The 25,000-nt window shown below is 40.5% G+C and overlaps 1 protein-coding gene across 1 annotated transcript in view; it reads left to right on the top strand.

Moving 5' to 3' along the window:
* LOC130070089 (MAM domain-containing glycosylphosphatidylinositol anchor protein 2-like) overlaps window positions 1-18,786 on the top strand; it is a gene marked incomplete at its 3' end in the record, with an annotated part of 76,972 nt that extends 58,186 nt beyond the window's left edge. Inside the window, exons 2-3 of the mRNA XM_056234372.1 lie at window positions 814-953; window positions 18,612-18,786. Of these exons, the coding sequence (XP_056090347.1) occupies window positions 814-953; window positions 18,612-18,786 (315 nt within the window). The remainder of the gene's footprint in view (window positions 1-813; window positions 954-18,611) is intronic.
* Window positions 18,787-25,000: the final 6,214 nt, after the last annotated feature.

Here is a 25,000-nt window from a genome sequence, read left to right as displayed (position 1 = left end):
TATTTATATTTATTTATTTTTTGTTGTAAAATCTGTGATACACAACCATTCAAAAGTTTTGAGTAAGAATTTTGGAGTAATACTTTTATTCATAGAGGATGCATTACATTGGTCAAAAGTGACAGTGAAGTTATTTATAATGTTACAAAAGATTCAATTTCAAATAAATGCTGTTCTTTTGAACTTTCTATTCATCAAAGAATCCTGAAAAAAAAAATGTATCACGGTTTCCATAAAAATATGAACACTGATAATAATCATAAATGTTTCTTGAGCCTCATATTAGAGTGATTTCTGAAGGATCATGTGACACTGAAGACTGGAGTAATGATGCTGAAAATACAGCTTTGATCACAGGAATAAATTACACTTTACTGTATATTCACATAGAGAACAGATGATTTACACTGGAGTAATATTACACTGTTTTTACTGTATTTTTCAGCAAATAAATGCAGCTTTGGTGAGCAGAAGAGACTCTTTTTTTAAAAATCCTAATTATTCCGAATTATTAACTGCCAGTATTAGTTGTAACATAATTCTAATCTACATAACTGATAACAAGAACTATTAAGAAGTGTAATTATTAAAGAAAAACAGTGTTATTCAGGGAATTCCTGGAATATCAATTCATGCTTTTTTTTACTGTAAATTATAAGATGGCTTGTTCTTTTTTACTTTCAAAAACGGCACATTTAACTGTAAAATGCGAGGTTAGATGTGTTATTGCTATATGTTGTGAACTTTACCCAGCTTCAATACGAGCACCGGTGCAACAATAGTGAAGAGTGACTGTGTGTGTTCTCTCCACAGCGCCACCTACTGTCCGCATCGTGCACTCGGGTCACGCGTGTAACGTGGAGGAGGAGCGCTACTCTGAGCGGGTTTACACCATCCGAGAGGGAGAGACACTCGAGCTGTCCTGCCTGGTCACCGGACACCCGCGGCCACAGGTGAGACCACAACCACAACCAGAACCAGAACCAGAACCACAACCAGAACCAGAACCAGAACAAGCACAACCAGAACCACAACCAGAACCACAACCACAACCAGAACACGCACAACCAGAACCAGAAACAGAACCAAAACCAGAACCACAACCAGAACCACAACCAGAACCACAACCAGAACACGCACAACCAGAACACGCACAACCAGAACCAGAACCAAAACCAGAACCAGAACCACAACCAGAACCACAACCAGAACCAGAACCAGAACCAGAACCAGAACCACAACCAGAACCAGAACCACAACCACAACCAGAACCACAACCAGAACACGCACAACCAGAACCAGAACCAAAACCAGAACCAGAACCACAACCAGAACCAGAACCACAACCAGAACACGCACAACAAGAACCAGAACCAGAACCAAAACCAAAACCAAAACCAGAACCAGAACCACAACCACAACCACAACTAGAACCACAACCAGAACCAGAACCACAACTAGAACCACAACCAGAAGACGTACATCCACAACCAGAACACACCCAACCAGAACACGCACAACCAGAACACGCACAACCAGAACACGCACATCCACAACCAGAACACGCACAACCAGAACACGCACAACCACAACCAAAACCAGAACCAAAACCAGAACCACAACCAGAACCAGAACCAGAACCAAAACCAGAACCACAACCTGAACACGCACAACCAGAACACGCACAACCACAACCAGAACACGCACAACCAGAACACGCACATCCACAACCAGAACACGCACATCCACAACCAGAACACGCACAACCAGAACACGCACAACCACAACCAGAACACGTACAACCAGAACACGCACAACCAGAACACGCACAACCAGAACACGCACAACCAGAACCACAACCAGAACCACAACCACAACCAGAACCACAACCACAACCAGAACACGCACAACCAGAACCACAACCACAACCAGAACCACAACCACAACCAGAACACGCACAACCAGAAACAGAACCAAAACCAGAACCACAACCAGAACCACAACCAGAACCACAACCACAACCAGAACACGCACAACCAGAACCAGAAACAGAACCAGAACCACAACCAGAACCACAACCAGAACCACAACCAGAACCAGAACCACAACCAGAACACGCACAACCAGAACCAGAACCAAAACCAGAACCAGAACCCGAACCAGAACCACAACCAGAACCACAACCAGAACACGCACAACCAGAACCAGAACCAGAACCAAAACCAAAACCAGAACCACAACCACAACCACAACCAGAACCAGAACCACAACTAGAACCACAACCAGAAGACGCACATCCACAACCAGAACACACCCAACCAGAACACGCACAACCAGAACACGCACATCCACAACCAGAACACGCACAACCACAACCAGAACACGCACAACCAGAACCCGCACAACCAGAACACGCACAACCACAGCCAAAACCAGAACCAAAACCAGAACCACAACCAGAACCAGAACCAAAACCAGAACCAGAACCACAACCACAACCACAACCACAACCAGAACCAGAACCACAACCAGAACACGCCCAACCAGAACACGCACAACCAGAACACGCACAACCACAACCAGAACAAGCACAACCAGAACCAGAACACGCACAACCACAACCAGAACACGCACAACCAGAACACGCACATCCACAACCAGAACACGCACAACCAGAACCAGAACCAAAACCAGAACCAGAACCACAACCAGAACCACAACCAGAACCACAACCAGAACCACAACCAGAACCAGAACCACAACCAGAACCAGAACCAAAACCAAAACCAAATCCAAAACCAGAACCAGAACCACAACCACAACCACAACTAGAACCACAACCAGAACCAGAACCACAACTAGAACCACAACCAGAAGACGCACATCCACAACCAGAACACGCACAACCAGAACACGCACAACCAGAACACGCACATCCACAACCAGAACACACACAACCAGAACACGCACAACCAGAACACGCACAACCACAACCAGAACACGCACAACCAGAACACGCACAACCAGAACACGCACAACCACAGCCAAAACCAGAACCAAAACCAGAACCACAACCAGAACCAGAACCAAAACCAGAACCACAACCACAACCACAACCACAACCAGAACCACAACCAGAACACGCCCAACCAGAACACGCACAACCAGAACACGCACAACCACAACCAGAACACGCACAACCAGAACACGCACAACCACAACCAGAGCACGCACATCCACAACCAAACACGCACATCCACAACCAGAACACGCACAACCACAACCAGAACACGCACAACCAGAACACGCACATCCACAACCAGAACACGCACAACCAGAACACGCACAACCAGAACTCGCACAACCAGAACATGCACAACCAAAACCAGAACACGTACAACCAGAACACGCACAACCAGAACACGCACAACCAGAACACGCACAACCACAACCAGAACACGCACAACCAGAACACGCACAACCAAAACACGCAAAACCACAACCAGAACACGCACAACCACAACCAGAACACGCACAACCAGAACACGTACAACCAGAACACGCACAACCAGAACACGCACAACAGAACACGCACAACCAAAACCAGAACACGCACAACCAGAACACGCACAACCACAACCAGAACATGCACAACCACAACCAGAACACGCACAACCAGAACACGCACAACCACAACCAGAACACGCTCAACCAGAACACGCACAACCAGAACACGCACAACCAGAACACGCACAACCAGAACACGCACAACCAGAACCACAACCAGAACCACAACCACAACCACAACCACAACCAGAACACACACAACCAGAACCAGAAACAGAACCAAAACCAGAACCACAACCAGAACCAGAACCACAACCACAACCAGAACACGCACAACCAGAACCAGAACCAGAACCAGAACCAGAACCACAACCAGAACCACAACCAGAACACGCACAACCAGAACCAGAACCAGAACCAAAACCAGAACCAGAACCACAACCAGAACCACAACCAGAACCACAACCAGAACACGCACAACCAGAACCAGAACCAGAACCAAAACCAAAACCAAAACCAGAACCAGAACCACAACCACAACCACATCCACAACTAGAACCACAACCAGAACCAGAACCACAACTAGAACCACAACCAGAAGACGCACATCCACAACCAGAACACACACAACCAGAACACGCACAACCAGAACACGCACATCCACAACCAGAACACGCACAACCACAAACAGAACACGCACAACCAGAACACGCACAACCAGAACACGCACAACCACAGCCAAAACCAGAACCAGAACCAGAACCAAAACCAGAACCACAACCACAACCAGAACCACAACCAGAACACGCCCAACCAGAACACGCACAACCAGAACACGCACAACCACAACCAGAACACGCACAACCAGAACACGCACATCCACAACCAGAACACGCACATCCACAACCAGAACACGCACAACCACAACCAGAACACGCACAACCAGAACACGCACAACCAGAACACGCACAACCACAACCAAAACCAAAACCAGAACCAAAACCAGAACCAGAATCAGAACCAAAACCAGAACCACAACCACAACCAGAACCACAACCAGAACACGCCCAACCAGAACTCGCACAACCAGAACATGCACAACCAAAACCAGAACACGTACAACCAGAACACGCACAACCAGAACACGCACAACCACAACCAGAACACGCACAACCAGAACACGCACAACCAGAACACGCACAACCACAACCAGAACACGCACAACCACAACCAGAACACGCACAACCACAACCAGAACACGTACAACCAGAACACGCACAACCAGAACACGCACAACCAAAACCAGAACACACACAACCAGAACACGCACAACCACAACCAGAACACGCTCAACCAGAACACGCACAACCAGAACACGCACAACCAGAACATGCACAACCAGAACACGTACAACCAGAACACGCACAACCACAACCAGAACATGCACAACCAGAACACGCACAACCAAAACACGCACAACCAGAACACGCACAACCACAACCAGAACATGCACAACCAGAACACGCACAACCACAACCAGAACACGCACAACCAGAACCAAAACCAGAACCAAAACCAGAACCAAAACTAGAACCAAAACCAAAACCAGAACACGTACAACCAGAACCCGCACAACCAGAACACGCACAACCACAACCAGAACACGCACAACCACAACCAGAACACGCACAACCAGAACCAAAACCAGAACCAAAACCAAAACCAAAACCAGAACACGTACAACCAGAACACGCACAACCAGAACACGCACAACCACAACCAGAACACGTACAACCACAACCAAAACAGAACCAAAACCAAAACCACAACCAGAACACGCACAACCAGAACACGCACAACCAGAACACGCACAACCAGAACACGCACAACCAGAACACACACAACCACAACCAAAACCAGAACCAAAACCAGAACCAAAACCAAAACCACAACCAGAACACGCACAACCAGAACACGGACAACCAGAACACGCACAACCAGAACACGCACAACCAGAACACGCACAACCAGAACCACAACCAGAACCAAAACCAGAACCAAAACCAAAACCACAACCAGAACACGCACAACCAGAACACGGACAACCAGAACACGCACAACCAGAACATGCACAACCAGAACACGCACAACCAGAACACGCACAACCAGAACACGCACAACCACAACCAAAACAGAACCAAAACCAGAACCACAACCAGAACACGCACAACCACAACCAGAACACGCACAACCACAACCAAAACCAGAACCAAAACCAAAACCACAACCAGAACACGCACAACCAGAACACGCACAACCAGAACACGCACAACCACAACCAAAACAGAACCAAAACCAGAACCACAACCAGAACACGCACAACCAGAACACGCACAACCACAACCAAAACAGAACCAAAACCAGAACCACAACCAGAACACGCACAACCAGAACACGCACAACCAGAACACGCACGAGAATTACGAGAATAAAGTCGAAATATAATTTCGCGATTAGAGATTAGCACCTGTAAAATTTCCTTTTCTTGAAAGCCCAGATAAAAGTACTAATTTCCGAGGCAGTTCGACTTCAGTTCACAAACTAATTTATTTACACACACACACACTTTTAATAACTTTTACGGAAGACTGTATTCTCGTAATTTTGACTATTCTCAAAATATTGCGACTTTATTCTCGTAATGTTTTGACTTTAATCTCTTTCGACTTCCGTATTAAAACTTGGTAAAGGTTTTGAACACACACATAAATCATGGGCCTGATCTGAACAGGTTTAATGGTGCTGTGAACAATAGTCCCACTTGTGCTCCTCGCGGTCAGAAATGCCGCATTGGAAATGAATGGAGAGTTTCCTCTAGTGGAAGCGTTTGGAACTGCAGCCGAACACACTCTCCCTGAACGCTCCTTTACTGAGAGATCAGCTCACATGCGGAACACACACTTGCTTAGCTTTATGGCTTTGATTTTCTTGCAGTTTTAGAGTGAAACGTGTTTTTGAAAATATATATTTCATATACCGGTAAAAAAAATCATAACAAAACATCAAATTCTGTTACTTTTTTTTAATTCACTTTTTAAAACTTTATTCACTTCAGCAATAATCTGCCGAGTGTCGTGTTTAAAAAGAGATCAAACTTTAGTCTGTCGCTCTAAAGCGTTCGAGATTCTCCACAGTTTAAGATGGACATTTCATTTTCAGGTCTACGCTTAAAAAGTGAATAAATGGACTAAAAATACAGCGTAAATATAATTTAGTATAAAAAAATCCCCTAAACATACAAAATATTAAATAAACTAAAATATAGTACATTCATTTCATTGACAAAAAAACACGTGAAGAGCACCAGAGGCTTAAAGTGCAGAAGTCAATTAGCCTCGTGAGACCATCCTGATCTCGCGAGCTTTCAAGGTTTCACTCGCAGATCAGTCTGGATACTTTCCGTTAAAGAAAATTTGGGAGCAGTTCACCAAACGAATGTCCAATCAGCGTTGGCTTTGAGGCGGGTTGAGGTGTGACGCAACGAGAAGCGCGTCAGTTCAGTCTAAAGAACATGTCGGCTTCAGCGGATGAAACTAGCATCAGCGTGGCTATCGAGCAAGTTTTATCGGAATTACAGAGTATTTCTTCACTGAAAGAAGAGCAAAACACTGCTCTGGAGGCTTTTCTCAGAGGAAAAGATACGCTCTGTTAGTACGTCATATGCTTCGTTGATCTGATTGGTTGATTTGGCCCGTCTATCACCAACATAGGCCAATCAGCTAACCAGTATTTTCGCCCCTTACCAAAACTACTTCAACGGAAGGTTTCCAGATGGATATGCGGAGCAAATCCATCTGGCGGAGTCAGGTTAGAAGTCAATAACTACGTGCAACAATTATGTGATTATTTCCAACAATCAGAGTACAGACTTAATTGCAGTCAGATGTTTACATGACAAAAGCAAACCGCTTCACTCTTCAAAACTGAGCAGTGCATGAAAAAACAGTGGTTTTCTTTTATCATCAGTGAAATAAAGCTCGAAACGTGAGCAAAGTTCACCTCTCCTGAGGGAAGGTGTCAGACGTGTTTATTAATGTCTTAATTGAGTGTTCATCTGCTCTGCCCACATATTTCCCAGATGAATATGACCAACACAACGGACGCCGTTAACCCATAGAACATCCATTATGATGGAGAAACTTGATGCTTCTGCGTTCAGACTCAAGATTAGATAAAGAATAAGACTTTTAGACTGATAACATACAACTGCAAATCAGTTATAATGCAGTTATTATAAAGAGGAGCTATTATGCCGTTTCACACAGTCTTGCTGATGTTTCAGGCTCTACTAGAACAGGTTCTCCTGCTTGAATGTTGATTATTCTCCTCATATTCTCCATTGTTGCGGCTCCTCTCTTCCCAGTCTGTCAGTAACGCTCTGTTTACTTCCTGTCTCTATGAAGCCCCTCCTTCTGAAAAGCACACTGTGCTCTGATTGGTCGGCTGGAGCAGTTTGTTGTGATTGGTCGAGCGCTTCGAGTGTGTTTGGGAAATGTCCCGCCCCTTTCCATAACCGCCAGTTTAACACACTACTAACTAACTCAACCAGGCCCCGCCCCTTTATTCAGTGCATTAATTATTATAATTAGGAATATTGTGACGTGTTCGTTCTCGTATCTCAGAACTTTTTTATGATTGTGTTATTTCTCCCCAAATGGACTGATTTGCGGACTGATTTATTTAATACGTTTCTGCAATAAATGCAGAGACATGCAAGTTCAATTAAACAAAAAAATTAACTTGCATGCAAAATTTTATTTTGCCACAGCTATAAATGTGAATTTTGCCTTTTTTCCCCCCTCAATATTTTACTTAAAAAAAAAAAAAAAAGGTCTAAAATGACCTTTTTGCTAATGGCTGTAGAATTGTAGCGGCCATTAATATTAATTTACAGTCAAACACGTTATTTTCCTGATTAAAAGATCGTTAGCCTGTTCCCCTGCGCACTGACGTCATCAGAGAGTGAAACGCGGATCGTAAACTCTGATTTCTCTGCTCGTCAGTGTTTGGACACACACACACACACACACACCCTGTTATGTTTCAATTCCTCAAATGCTGCCAGCCAACAAACCAGTTTTATTTATCACTCAGCGAGCGCCAGAAGCCAGATGAGATTGGCGGTGTCGAGTGTGTGTTCTGGACAGCAGCCGGCTGAGTGAGTGTGTGTGTGTGTGTGTGTGTGTGTGTGTGTGTGTGAGAGAGAGAGATGTGCGTCACACACTGATATCCAGAGGTGTGTGTCGCAGATGTTCATCATGTGTTGTTCTGCTGAACTGCTGTTCGAGAGGTCAAATATTACAGCAGTTTATTCCCTGATGGACACTTATCTTACTTACTTACTCTATGCATATATGTATTTTGTGTTTTCATATTTATTCATTTATTTTATTTATTTACTGTATATATGTATGAATGTATGTATTTTTTGTAATTTTTATTTGTTACTCTTTCTATCTATCTATCCTTCTATCCATCCATCCATCCATCCATCCTTCCATCCATCCATCCATCCATCCATCCATCTATCTTCTATCTCATCCATCCATCCATCCATCCATCCATCCATCCATCCATCCATCCATCCATCCATCCTTCCTTCCATCCATCCATCCATCCATCCATCCATCTATCTTCTATCTCATTCCATCCATCCATCCATCCTTCCATCCATCCATCCATCCATCCATCCATCTATCTTCTATCTCATCCATCCATCCATCCATCCATCTATCCATCCATCCATCCATCCTTCCATCCATCCATCCATCCATCCATCCATCTATCTTCTATCTCATCCATTCATCCTTCCATCCATCCATCCATCCATCTATCTATCTTCTATCTCATCCATCCATCCATCCATCCATCCATCCTTCCTTCTATCCATCCATCCATCCATCCATCCATCCATCCATCCATCCATCCATCCATCCATCCATCTATCTTCTATCTCATTCATCCATCCATCCATCCATCCATCCTTCCATCCATCCATCCTTCCATCCATCCATCCATCCATCCTTCCATCCATCCATCCATCCATCCATCCATCCATCCATCTATCTTCTATCTCATCCATTCATCCTTCCATCCATCCATCTATCTATCTTCTATCTCATCCATCCACCTATCTCATCCATCCATCCATCCATCCATCTATCTTCTATCTCATCCATCTATCTCATCCATCCATCCATCCATCCATCCTTCCTTCCATCCATCCATCCATCCATCCATCCATCCATCCATCTATCTATCTTCTATCTCATCCATCCATCATTCCATCCATCCATCCATCCATCTATCTTCTATCTCATCCATCTATTCATCCATCCATCCTTCCATCCATCCATCCATCTATCTTCTATCTCATCCATTCATCCTTCCATCCATCCATCCATCTATCTTCTATCTCATCCATCCACCTATCTCATGCATCCATCCATCCATCCATCCATCTATCTATCGTCTATCTCATCCATCCATCTATCTCATACATCCATCCATCCATCCATCCATCCATCCATCCATCCATCCTTCCATCCATCCATTCATCCATCTATCTTCTATCTCATCTATCCATCTATCTCATCCATCCATCCATCCATCCATCTATCTATCGTCTATCTAATCCATCCATCTATCTCATCCATCCATCCATCCATCCGTCTTCTATCTCATCCATCCATCTATCTTCTATCTCATCCATCCATCTATCTCATCCATCCATCCATCTATCTTCTATCTCATCCATCCATCCATCTATCTCATCCATCCATCCATCTATCTTCTATCTCATCCATCCATCCATCTATCTTCTATCTCATCCATCCATCTATCTTCTATCTCATCCATCCATCTTATCCATCCATCCAACCATCCATCTTCTATCTCATCCATCCATCCATCCATCCATCCATCCATCCATCTTTCTATCTATCCATCCATCTATTCATCCATCCATCCATCCATCCATCCATCTATTCGCCATTTCAGTTGTTTGTTATTTCATAACTTTGCAACAGTCAAGTGTAGAGGTCGAGTTGTAGAAAAGATGTGAATATTACCAATTTGTACATTAATTATGGTAACTTCAATAGTGAAAGCAGCAGTCGTTCAATGTGAGCCATTTCTCCGGCTTGATCTTCTACAGAAATCCCTCTTTCCTCAAATATTTATTTACATTGTGCTTTATTTAGAAGCGGCTTTAAACAGGAGATTGATTTGCATCGAGCTCAATTTGCCGGATTGGATAAATGAAATGTTATTTGTCGGTGTCTTGGGGATTGACTCTGCCCATTCACCCTAATTAATATTTAATTCGCCTTTGATCAATACACAGCCCATTCATTCGTCCACTCCAGCGTAGCGCAGTCACACACAGCCGGTATTGATCCCTATATTTCAGATGAAAAGGTGAAGCCCGTTGAGTTAGTGAGACACACCGGCCATGTGTGACACTCCAACGCTTAATTAAAACTTTTAAACGGGTGAGATCAAAGATTCCTGGTGTCTGCTTTGAAATCGGATCATTAAGATGTCTGCTCCGGTCCAGCCACGGGCAGGTTTCGGGATTGCTGCTCCGGATCCGGGAACGCCGTTCCCGAACAGCAGGAGATTCTCAGACCTCACTCGCTGAGAGAAACCTTTGATATATGAAACCAGACGAAGCACCTGAGAACAGATCATTATTGAGGCCGTTAATATGGACAGTGAGTCTCAGCATCTCATTAATATCCCTCTTCTGCAGTGTTTCTGAAACTAAAACTATTAAAGGTGTTGTTTCAGGCTCTACTAGAACAGGTTCTCCTGCTTGAATGTTGATTATTCTCCTCATATTCTCCATTGTTGCGGCTCCTCTCTTCCCAGTCTGTCAGTAACGCTCTGTTTACTTCCTGTCTCTATGAAGCCCCTCCTTCTGAAAGCACACTGTGCTCTGATTGGTCGGCTGGAGCAGTGTGTTGTGATTGGTCGAGCGCTTCGAGTGTGTTTGGGAAATGCCCCGCCCCTTTCCATAACCGCCAGTTTAACACACTACTAACTAACTCAACCAGGCCCCGCCCCTTTATTCAGTGCATTAATTATTATAATGAGGAATATTGTGGCGCGTTCGTTCTCGGAAGAAACTCGAGACTACAATGGAGGCGTTTCAGGAGTTCAGGAACACTGATATAGAGGACAACTCACTTTTTCATCCTCAAACAGCAACATCACACACACTAAACACAGATGAACATGGAGAAAAGCATAAAATGTCCTCTTTAAGAAATAAATCAACATGTGAGATCATTTCAATGTTGATTTTAAGGAAATGTAGTATTAATATCCTCGTGTAATTTTGGCATAAGTGCTTATAATCCTCCATTTGTTGCTCGCCTCTCGGATTACGCCACCAGTCGGGCGAGCGTCCCTCTGGACGGGAGATCTCGTGTACCGGCGTAATGCGTCCTCAACCTTCATACGTCTCGTTTTCCAACACAAATACCTAAACATTCTTAAATCAAGACACATTTACTGGAGAAGCAAACATGACTGAAGATATTAAGTCTGAAAACGGAGTTTGTGTTTAAAGCAACTTAGAACAAATAATGGGGCCAGAAAAATAAATGTAATTCAAAGGGAAAACAAGATGATTTTTCTGACCTCATTGGCAGATATTTGTTCTTTTTTAAAGCGTAAACACATTTTTTCAGAAAAAAAGACTTCATATCTAAAGTCATTTTGCTGCTTAAGTAAATGATTTTCACATGTACAGTACTTTGCACATGAGAAACATGGTTTTGGAACCGTTCCCGTGTGAAATACATGTGATCACATGTGGAAAATGCATGTGTTTTTTCCTGAAAGGGTTGATTTAATAATGTTTAGATATTTGCACGAGATAAGAACATCTTTTATTTGTGTGTGCATCATTTCAGATTGATCTGCTTTTCACAGCCGTCTGTCGCCTGGTTTTGGTTTTAAGCCTGAGACTGGGGAGAAAAGCTTTATAATGTGCATTAGTCTTCACTCAGCTGATGTTTCTTATCCTGAGCGACTCATATACAGTTTTAATCCAGAGCTTAAACTAAGAGCTTCTCCATTCATGAATCTTCGCTTCTGCTAGTTTAAATCTTTCAAAATATAAGAATCTAGTTTTCAGAAAAAAGTGCATGTCTCCAAACATCAATTTGAGTGTCACCTTTTTCCTTTCAGGAGCAACAATTATCAACTCTTCTTACTTTAATAATAAAGTAATAATTCACCCAGATGTGATCAATCTGTCATCATTTACTCAACTCATCCAAACCCAATTGACGAGAAACTGAAAAGTTTGATATCATTGACATTCAGAGACAAACTAATATTAACTCGACATACTAAATGTGACGAGATATATTAAAATGAATATAAGAGCAAATTTCAGTCTGTTTCTTTTAAAAATCGTCATATGACTTATTTTTGCTTTCTTTAAAGTTCCACAGAATAAAGAAAGACATACAGGTTTAAATGACATGCGGGACACATGACAAAATGATGACTTTTAGGTGAACTGTCCCTTTAAGGAGTTAATTGTCACCTGTTGTCATGTCATTTTGATTTAATATCACACATTCTTAAGTCTAATAAACTGTATAAAACATGCAATTTCATGTCCTTCTTATTGCAGTCAAGTACTGAGTTAGTTAGTAGTGTGTTAAACTGGTGGTTATGGAAAGGGGCGGGGCATTTCCCAAACACACCCGAAGCGCTCAACCAATCACAACACACTGCTCCAGCCGACCAATCAGCGCACAGTGTGCTTTCAGAAGGAGGGGCTTCATAGAGACAGGAAGTAAACAGGGGTGTGTGTTTCCTGAAAGCATCACAAAGTTGTGTAGTTGGAACCATAGATATCCATAATAAAGGCTAGATGTCTCGTCCGCGCTGCTGGCCAATGGAGGTCGACGTCCGCACTGGCGGCCATCTTGCCACAGGCAGCTCGCTCACTCGTAACATTGTGTGTTAATGGTGCATGTACTTTTTAAATAACCATAACTTGCTCAATTTCTACCGATTTTCAAACGGTTTGGTTCGTTATAAACGTCAGAGATGTAGTTATGACACTGCACACTTATGAATAATAAGTGTATCAATAAATAATCATCCAGAATTATAGCCACGTTAATAACGTTTGTAAGAAACCAAACCGTTTGTGAATCCGTCAAGATTTCAGCGAGATGAGAGTATTTGTGTTGGTGCTGATCACTCATCTTACATCAGGCACCACAGAGCCTTGCCTGTGACAAGATGGCCGCCGGTGATGACGATAGAGACTCCGCCGTAAGACATCTAGCCTTTATTATGGAGATCTATGGTTGGAACGACAGATTTAGAAAAGAAGCAGTTTCATGTTTGCATGACATGTGGACTTAATAAATCCGTATCTTGGGCAAAATAAGCAAGCTGACATTCAGTGCAACCTGTGTCTTTTATATAGAATACATAATGTGTTTGACATCTTTGAGTTTGTCAAGAGATTTAAAGCACCGTTTTTGAAGAGATCGCATGTGTGAACGAGCTCTAGTGTGAGAACGAGTCTATTTGTGAATCTGGAAATAAAGCAAAATAACTGAGAAACATGAGAAATATTCCTCATGCTGGGTACACACCAAAAGATAATCGGGCTGATTTTGGGCCGATTTTCCCCCTTCCGACAATCCTAGCTATGTCCCGGTTATCTTGATGGTTCTACAGATTATCTTATCAGATTTTCCTTTGGTGTGAGGTGTGTTAAGAGAGTGTCCGAACCTGCTCGGAAGAACGTCGGAGGCGCCCCGATCGCGAATCGTAAATATTCAACATGTTGAATATTTACGATCAGAAATCCTGATGTGTGGGGGGAACCCCGATGACAAACGCGCGCTCGCTCTGGAGATTATCACGTGAATCGAAACAATATCCAATCAGAAAGCGAGATGATGGAAGACGGAAGCATAACAAACGCAGTCATGGCGTTGCACAAAGTTAAATTGATGTGGACAGCAGAGATGGAGGATCAGCTTGTTGATTTGTGGCAACAGCACGAATGTTTTTCTGTGAAAATCATTCCAAACACTATCATCGCAATTTCTTCCTGCATATCGTCCGCCAAGCTTATTCTGAAGTCTCACGAGATTTTGTGAGATTTCCTTTGTTCACTGTGGAGACTCTGGTTGAAAATCTGTTCGTGTGTGGTGTGCTGTCTTTGTCACATCATGGCACACCACACACTATAGGAGCAAAACGCTTAAATCTAGGATTTTTTTGTCCTCATGTTTGTGGTCTAACACATTTTGAAAATCTTATAAGATGTAAAAAATCTTTTGGTGTGTACCCAGCATTAGATGTAAATTATAGCAAAACATCTAGCGTTAATTCGATCTCATGACTGAAAGTACACTGTCCTTTCTGCTCTACCTTGACTCATTTGAACTGTGTGTAAAGGCATATTCTCTTTCTCTCGGCAGTTTCGGGGCTTTGTTGTGTTGCTGTTTCTGTGGCTGGGTTTCCGGCTCGTCTTTGTTGAATGTTCTCACAAAGATCACGGCCAACTCGATTCATATTCACAACAACACCTCGGTTTGAAATGACTGTCAGATTAATCACGAAGCGCCGACAGTGAGGATTTAGAGTTTGTCGGTTCTCTCAGGCTTTCACACAGAAACATCTTGTTGTGTGTTAAATAGGCAAATACTTCACTCACGTGTCTTCGGGGATCACATGCAGCGCTCCATGTGTTTAATGGCCCTTAAAAGTTTTTTTTATATTATTATGGATTTATGTTTGTGAAGTTTAACCTTCCTATTTGAGCTGACTGTGTGTGGTGGATTTAATTACTATAATAATACGATTTTTTAACGTTTACAGTAAAAACAGTGAAATATTATTCTAATGTAAATCAGCTGTTTTCTATGTGAATATACAGTAAAGTGTAATTTATTCCTGTGATCAAAGCTGAATTTTCAGCATCATTACTCCAGTCTTCAGTGTCACATGAATCATCACATGACCCCCCCCCCCCCCCCCCCCCAGAAAACAAGACATGATATCTAATGGCATTTTACTCATCTAGTAAATGCATCTTGATTTAAGAGTTTTTGGATATTTGGACTGGAAACAAGACAAAAATACTGAGTAAGAAAAGCATTTTTTGCAGTGTAGGACTAATGAGTTCATCCCGAAGCAGAGACTGAAACAAATCCTGATTGACAAAAACAGACCCTCCTTCTACGTGTCCCGACTTTCCCAAGATCCCATGACTGGGACGCTCAATCCCCATCCGATCCTCCCCTCGCTTCCACAGCAACACGCCGGTAATCTCCCTGCGACTGGGACGTGATGCTGGAGTAAAGTGAATGGCAGCATGTGGTTCACCTTGTCACTCGGCTTGACTCCGCAGAATACACAACGTCTTAGCAGAGCTAAATTGACATTGGCATTGTCAAACGGAAATGGCGAGGAGGGGTTCCCAGAGGACTCGCGCTGGCATTTGTTTGACAAACGAGTGACTGTGACATAGTGCCACACAGCATCTACACACACACACACACACACACGACGAAACTCAAAACCCTTGTGGAAACAACAAGTGTGCGTAAATGCCTTGATGTGCACTTCAAATCTTAAAGTTGGAGTTAAAAAAATTTAAATAAAAGGCCACTTAATTGTACCTAAAGAGAGTAAACTTTCATAAAAAGTACACTTTTAAAAAGTGCACTTTGCAATAATTTCAGATTAAGTTTTACTTCAAAGTTTTAATAATCTTGTGTCGTGCTTCAAGAAAAGTACATGTAAATTACTTGATTGAAATTTTAACTGTAGTTTGTTATTTCATGGTACACTTCAAGTTAATATATCTTAAATGTACTAAATTTCAACTTCATCATAATAAATATATTTAAATACATGACACAACTTTCCATAGAAAAGTCATTAAATTATATTTTAGCTTATCAAAAATGTTTGCCAGATGGCAGTACTAACCATATTTTAAAGACAATAGAAGTACTTATGAAATTACGTATAAAGATGTAAGTATAAGTGGGTAAAGAGCACTCTTACATTCATTTAATGTAAATTTAAACTAGAATATATTTTATTTAATTTTAAACAACATGCATTTAAGTATCTCGGTTCACACCTAAGCAAATTCTTTTAAATTAAATTAAATTATTTCCGTAAAAAGACCTCTGTTTAAAATTATGCTAAAGTGGACTTCTTGGGTTTTTTTTACAAGGGAATGTCAGAAATGTAGTTGATTTGAGGATCGAGAACTACAAACAAAACATCCTGGAAACGAATGGTTTTCGGGACATTCGGTTCATGAGTTTCTCCCACATCTCATCCCTGCTCGTGACTAAAGGAGTTGAACATTTATAAATACGCTTGTGACAGAAGCAGAAAGCATCTAAAGTGTAAGCAGCTAGTTTAATTCACAACGTGATTCATTGCTTTCAAGGTCGGGTCAATGAAGTTTCATGCGTTCCAGATTTATTCTGACAAACAAGCTTTGCCTTGCAGAGTTTTGATGCATAACGTGGAGTGTGGGTGGCTTATATATGCTGTTGGGTTTTATAAAGAGATGTGCAAAATATTGTTTCTGTTGCATTTATTATAAGTGTCTAAAATCTGGACCTTTAAGGCAAGGCACCACAGGTAAATAGGGTAAAAATAATAACTAATATCTTGATTTCAGCATACTTCCACTGTCATTTGATTTGTATCACAAGTTTTATAAAAAAAGTATGTGTATATGCAAATTAGGCATTATCTAATCAAATATGCACTAATTTCCAAAAAAAGATATCTAAACAGTGAATTTCAAAATTCTTATTTGATTTTGTTGGCATATTAGAGTTAAGGGTTTTTGGAAATCTCTTTTTATCACTTCATAAATCAGAAAATACTTTCAACATACCAGAATTTGTTTGTTTTTTTAGGAATAAAGTGTTAAATAAATATCAAGTGAATGGTATATGAACAAACCCCTCAGTAAAATCCTTCAGAATATAGATAGGAATAAAACTGTAAAATTTGGTGCATGTAAGTGCTTCTGAAGTGGAGATAAAAACTTTATAAGGTTATGTAGTGCAATTGAAATCTACAGATGCAAATGGATAAAGTGCAATAAAATCTTAAATTTCCACTAGTCTGGAAGACGACATATTATGGAAGCAAAATAGAGCTAATTCTCCAAATTGACCAGTGAAAAACTTGATCTGTGGTGTTTGCCAAGTGCAGAATACTTGGGTTGAAGTTTTGAATGTCGAGTAACGGGAGAAATGGTATACGATTAGAGATTTAAGTCATTTTTTGGTTACACTTTATTTTAAGGTGTCATTGTAACAATGTAATTATACATTTAAGTACTGAGTAATATTAATTAACAATATGTACTTACTATAGGGTTAGAGTAGGATTTGGTTGAGGGTTAGTTGCTTGCAATTATGCATGATTTACTGTTATTACTACGGTAAGTACTTGTAACATATGTGAACCTGGACCACATAACCAGTCACATTGGTATTTTTTTTTAAATTGAGATTTATACATATTTTGAAAGCAGAATAAATAAGCTTTCCATTGATGTATGGTTTGTTAGGATTGGACAATATTTGTCTGAGATACGACTATTGGAAATCTGGAATCTGATGGTGTAAAAAAAATTAAACATTGAGAAAATCTCCTTTAAAGTTGTGCATTTATGTTGGCGATTGTGCTGCATTCACTCACAAAAATAAATGTTTTATATATTTACAGTAGGAAATTTACAAAATGTCTTCATGGAACATGATCTTTACTTAATACCCTAATGATTTTTGGCATAAAAGAAAAATCGATAATTTTGACCCATATAATGTATTGTTGGCTATTGCCACAGAAACACCCGTGCGACTCGTGACTGGGTTAGTGATCCAGGGTCACACATGTAACAAGGACACTGTAAAATAAAGTGTTACCCATTTTTCTTTCTGGTGCAGATTCGATGGACCAAGACGGCAGGCAGCGTTTCGGACCGCTTCCAGGACTCCAGCGTGTTCAACGAAACCCTCCACATCTCCAAGATCCAGAGACATCAGGGCGGACGGTATTACTGTAAGGCCGAGAACGGTCTCGGGTCCCCGGCCATCAAGTCCATCAGGGTGGACGTCTACTGTGAGTTCATCTCTATTGAGTTTCTTCTCAATGTTCTGTGGAGAAATCCCTGCTAACAAATATATGTTCTAATAACATTTAGCTAATCTTCCCATTAAAGGGATAGTTCACCCAAAAATAAAATTAGCACATGATTTACTCACCCTGAAGTCATAGATGTATATGACATTCTTCTTGCGCTTTACACTTAAGTGGAATTCGTATGTTCGTTTGGCCGAAAGCTAGTTATTTTACTTTATAAAGTTTTAAATATGGATATTTTTCTTACACAAACGCATTGCTTCGCTTCAGAAGGCCTTTATTAACCCCTAAGAGACCGATTCGAGCACTTTTAGGACAGATGCACTTTAATGATGGACAGATGCACTTTTATGATGGACAGATGCACTTTTATGATGGACAGATGCACTTTTATGATGGACAGATGCACTTTTATGATGGATAGATGCACTTTTATGATGGACAGATGCACTTTTATGATGGATAGATGCACTTTTATGATGGACAGATGCACTTTTATGATGGACAGATGCACTTTTATGATGGACAGATGCACTTTTATGATGGATAGATGCACTTTAATGATGGACAGATGCACTTTTATGATGGACAGATGCACTTTTATGATGGACAGATGCACTTTTATGATGGATAGATGCACTTTTATGATGGATAGATGCACTTTAATGATGGACAGATGCACTTTAATGATGGACAGATGCACTTTAATGATGGACAGATGCACTTTTATGATGGACAGATGCACTTTTATGATGGACAGATGCACTTTTATGATGGACAGATGCACTTTTATGATGGACAGATGCACTTTAATGATGGACAGATGCACTTTTATGATGGACAGATGCACTTTTATGATGGACAGATGCACTTTTATGATGGATAGATGCCCTTTTATGATGGACAGATGCACTTTAATGATGGACAGATGCACTTTTATGATGGACAGATGCACTTTTATGATGGACAGATGCACTTTTATGATGGACAGATGCACTTTAATGATGGACAGATGCACTTTTATGATGGACAGATGCACTTTTATGATGGACAGATGCACTTTTATGATGGACAGATGCACTTTTATGATGGACAGATGCACTTTTATGATGGACAGATGCACTTTTATGATGGACAGATGCACTTTAATGATGGATAGATGCACTTTAATGATGGACAGATGCACTTTAATGATGGACAGATGCACTTTTATGATGGACAGATGCACTTTTATGATGGACAGATGCACTTTTATGATGGACAGATGCACTTTTATGATGGAGAGATGCACTTTAATGATGGACAGATGCACTTTTATGATGGACAGATGCACTTTTATGATGGACAGATGCACTTTTATGATGGATAGATGCACTTTTATGATGGACAGATGCACTTTTATGATGGACAGATGCACTTTTATGATGGAGAGATGCACTTTTATGATGGATAGATGCACTTTAATGATGGACAGATGCACTTTTATGATGGACAGATGCACTTTTATGATGGACAGATGCACTTTTATGATGGACAGATGCACTTTTATGATGGACAGATGCACTTTTATGATGGAGAGATGCACTTTTATGATGGATAGATGCACTTTTATGATGGACAGATGCACTTTTATGATGGACAGATGCACTTTTATGATGGATAGATGCACTTTAATGATGGACAGATGCACTTTTATGATGGACAGATGCACTTTTATGATGGAGAGATGCACTTTTATGATGGAGAGATGCACTTTTATGATGGACAGATGCACTTTTATGATGGAGAGATGCACTTTTATGATGGACAGATGCACTTTTATGATGGACAGATGCACTTTTATGATGGACAGATGCACTTTTATGATGGAGAGATGCACTTTTATGATGGATAGATGCACTTTTATGATGGACAGATGCACTTTTATGATGGACAGATGCACTTTTATGATGGACAGATGCACTTTTATGATGGATAGATGCACTTTTATGATGGACAGATGCACTTTTATGATGGACAGATGCACTTTTATGATGGATAGATGCACTTTAATGATGGACAGATGCACTTTTATGATGGACAGATGCACTTTTATGATGGAGAGATGCACTTTTATGATGGATAGATGCACTTTAATGATGGACAGATGCACTTTTATGATGGACAGATGCACTTTTATGATGGACAGATGCACTTTTATGATGGACAGATGCACTTTTATGATGGAGAGATGCACTTTTATGATGGATAGATGCACTTTTATGATGGACAGATGCACTTTTATGATGGACAGATGCACTTTTATGATGGATAGATGCACTTTAATGATGGACAGATGCACTTTTATGATGGAGAGATGCACTTTTATGATGGATAGATGCACTTTTATGATGGACAGATGCACTTTTATGATGGACAGATGCACTTTTATGATGGATAGATGCACTTTTATGATGGACAGATGCACTTTTATGATGGACAGATGCACTTTTATGATGGACAGATGCACTTTTATGATGGAGAGATGCACTTTTATGATGGAGAGATGCACTTTTATGATGGACAGATGCACTTTTATGATGGATAGATGCACTTTTATGATGGATAGATGCACTTTTATGATGGACAGATGCACTTTTATGATGGACAGATGCACTTTTATGATGGAGAGATGCACTTTTATGATGGAGAGATGCACTTTTATGATGGAGAGATGCACTTTTATGATGGAGAGATGCACTTTTATGATGGACAGATGCACTTTTATGATGGAGAGATGCACTTTTATGATGGAGAGATGCACTTTTATGATGGACAGATGCACTTTTATGATGGAGAGATGCACTTTTATGATGGACAGATGCACTTTTATGATGGATAGATGCACTTTTATGATGGATAGATGCACTTTTATGATGGACAGATGCACTTTTATGATGGAGAGATGCACTTTTATGATGGAGAGATGCACTTTTATGATGGACAGATGCACTTTTATGATGGACAGATGCACTTTTATGATGGACAGATGCACTTTAATGATGGACAGATGCACTTTTATGATGGACAGATGCACTTTTATGATGGACAGATGCACTTTTATGATGGACAGATGCACTTTTATGATGGACAGATGCACTTTTATGATGGATAGATGCACTTTTATGATGGACAGATGCACTTTTATGATGGACAGATGCACTTTTATGATGGAGAGATGCACTTTTATGATGGATAGATGCACTTTAATGATGGACAGATGCACTTTTATGATGGACAGATGCACTTTTATGATGGACAGATGCACTTTTATGATGGACAGATGCACTTTTATGATGGACAGATGCACTTTTATGATGGAGAGATGCACTTTTATGATGGATAGATGCACTTTAATGATGGACAGATGCACTTTTATGATGGACAGATGCACTTTTATGATGGACAGATGCACTTTTATGATGGACAGATGCACTTTTATGATGGAGAGATGCACTTTTATGATGGATAGATGCACTTTTATGATGGACAGATGCACTTTTATGATGGATAGATGCACTTTTATGATGGATAGATGCACTTTTATGATGGACAGATGCACTTTTATGATGGAGAGATGCACTTTTATGATGGACAGATGCACTTTTATGATGGACAGATGCACTTTTATGATGGAGAGATGCACTTTTATGATGGATAGATGCACTTTAATGATGGACAGATGCACTTTTATGATGGACAGATGCACTTTTATGATGGACAGATGCACTTTTATGATGGACAGATGCACTTTTATGATGGAGAGATGCACTTTTATGATGGATAGATGCACTTTAATGATGGACAGATGCACTTTTATGATGGACAGATGCACTTTTATGATGGACAGATGCACTTTTATGATGGACAGATGCACTTTTATGATGGAGAGATGCACTTTTATGATGGATAGATGCACTTTTATGATGGACAGATGCACTTTTATGATGGACAGATGCACTTTTATGATGGATAGATGCACTTTAATGATGGACAGATGCACTTTTATGATGGACAGATGCACTTTTATGATGGAGAGATGCACTTTTATGATGGAGAGATGCACTTTTATGATGGACAGATGCACTTTTATGATGGAGAGATGCACTTTTATGATGGATAGATGCACTTTTATGATGGACAGATGCACTTTTATGATGGACAGATGCACTTTTATGATGGACAGATGCACTTTTATGATGGAGAGATGCACTTTTATGATGGAGAGATGCACTTTTATGATGGACAGATGCACTTTTATGATGGACAGATGCACTTTTATGATGGAGAGATGCACTTTTATGATGGACAGATGCACTTTTATGATGGATAGATGCACTTTAATGATGGACAGATGCACTTTTATGATGGAGAGATGCACTTTTATGATGGATAGATGCACTTTTATGATGGACAGATGCACTTTTATGATGGAGAGATGCACTTTTATGATGGATAGATGCACTTTTATGATGGACAGATGCACTTTTATGATGGATAGATGCACTTTTATGATGGACAGATGCACTTTTATGATGGACAGATGCACTTTTATGATGGAGAGATGCACTTTTATGATGGAGAGATGCACTTTTATGATGGAGAGATGCACTTTTATGATGGACAGATGCACTTTTATGATGGAGAGATGCACTTTTATGATGGAGAGATGCACTTTTATGATGGACAGATGCACTTTTATGATGGATAGATGCACTTTAATGATGGACAGATGCACTTTTATGATGGAGAGATGCACTTTTATGATGGATAGATGCACTTTTATGATGGACAGATGCACTTTTATGATGGAGAGATGCACTTTTATGATGGAGAGATGCACTTTTATGATGGACAGATGCACTTTAATGATGGACAGATGCACTTTTATGATGGACTTCAAATAACAAACCGCCATTCACTGCCATTATAAAGCTCGGAAGAGCCAGGATATTTTTTAATATAACTCTTGATTGTTTTCGACTGAAAGAAGAAAGTCATATACACCTAGGATGACTTGAGGGAGAGTAAATCATGGGCTAATGTTCATTTTTGGGTGAACTATCTCTTTAAGTTAGGAAACCGTTATGTCTATAAGTTTAAAACGTCCATTTTTTTAAAGGTATGGAAAATGTTGTTTTTGTTTGTTGGCTATGCGAACACACCATTCTGCAAACATTATGGCAACGTTACTTTTACTGTAAATGTTCTCTGAACATTCTGAAACATTTAAAAAACATTAGACGACCGTCAAACTAAAGCGATTAAGGAAAAAACGTTACATGAACGATGTATATATAATGTTATAGTGCTAATGTCTTGAGAACATTATTGAAGACCATATATCGTTGAACGAATGTTCTATTAATGTTACTGGAAGAACGTTTGTTTGAGAAAACCTTTCCAGAACTTTAGCCACGGTTCTGAGAACATTCCCTGTTGGCTGGAATGATACAAACGGATGCAAACGAGTCACTAGTCGCAATCCTGTAAGAGTCTAGAGCTATAAAATAGACATGGAGAGCACATCAGATCAAAGGTTTGAATTCACTTTGAGATCTCTGACTTCTGTTTTGCAGATTTCTGCAGATCTGAGCACATTTTGAGTTTGACATTATTAGTCTCTTTTTCTTGGGTGAAACATCCGAGAAGTTTATTTCCTCTCCATTTAATTTAATTTCTGTAAATGAGAAACAGCTGAGATATTAAAGAGATATTCCACATCCAGTATTCAACGTTTGATGGCTCTTTTTGTAAGCGGTTTGTCTCGAAAGGCCGTCGTCTTCACTTACTCGCCGTATCCGTTGCACAAGTCCAGGTCGGCTTCTGGAAAGGTGTGGATCAGAAAGCTGGGATTATGTTTGTGCTTTGAACTGAAGTCTGTAGAGAGAAAAGAGGAGAGGATATTTCCACGAGCTGTTTGAAAGACGTGACCAGAATCTGAGACCATCAGTAATAAAGGAACCGCTTTGGTTAGAGGTGCCGCATAACCAGCAGTTTTATATCGGGGTCAATATTTCATTTTTATGATCTTAAGTATATTTGCTTAAAGTAAATGTATGTTCATGTAGAAAAATATTATAGGTATTTGCAATGGAATACAAGACAAAAATATAATGTAATTGAAAGCCTCCATCAGCTCGCTCACCCAATA

This window comes from Rhinichthys klamathensis, unplaced genomic scaffold, assembly GCF_029890125.1.
Source record: "Rhinichthys klamathensis goyatoka isolate OS25496 unplaced genomic scaffold, OSU_Roscu_1.1 h1tg000394l_1, whole genome shotgun sequence".
NCBI lineage: Eukaryota > Metazoa > Chordata > Actinopteri > Cypriniformes > Leuciscidae > Rhinichthys > Rhinichthys klamathensis.
The sequence above is the reverse complement of the archived record's forward strand: the minus strand, read 5'-3'. Positions and strand labels throughout refer to the sequence as shown.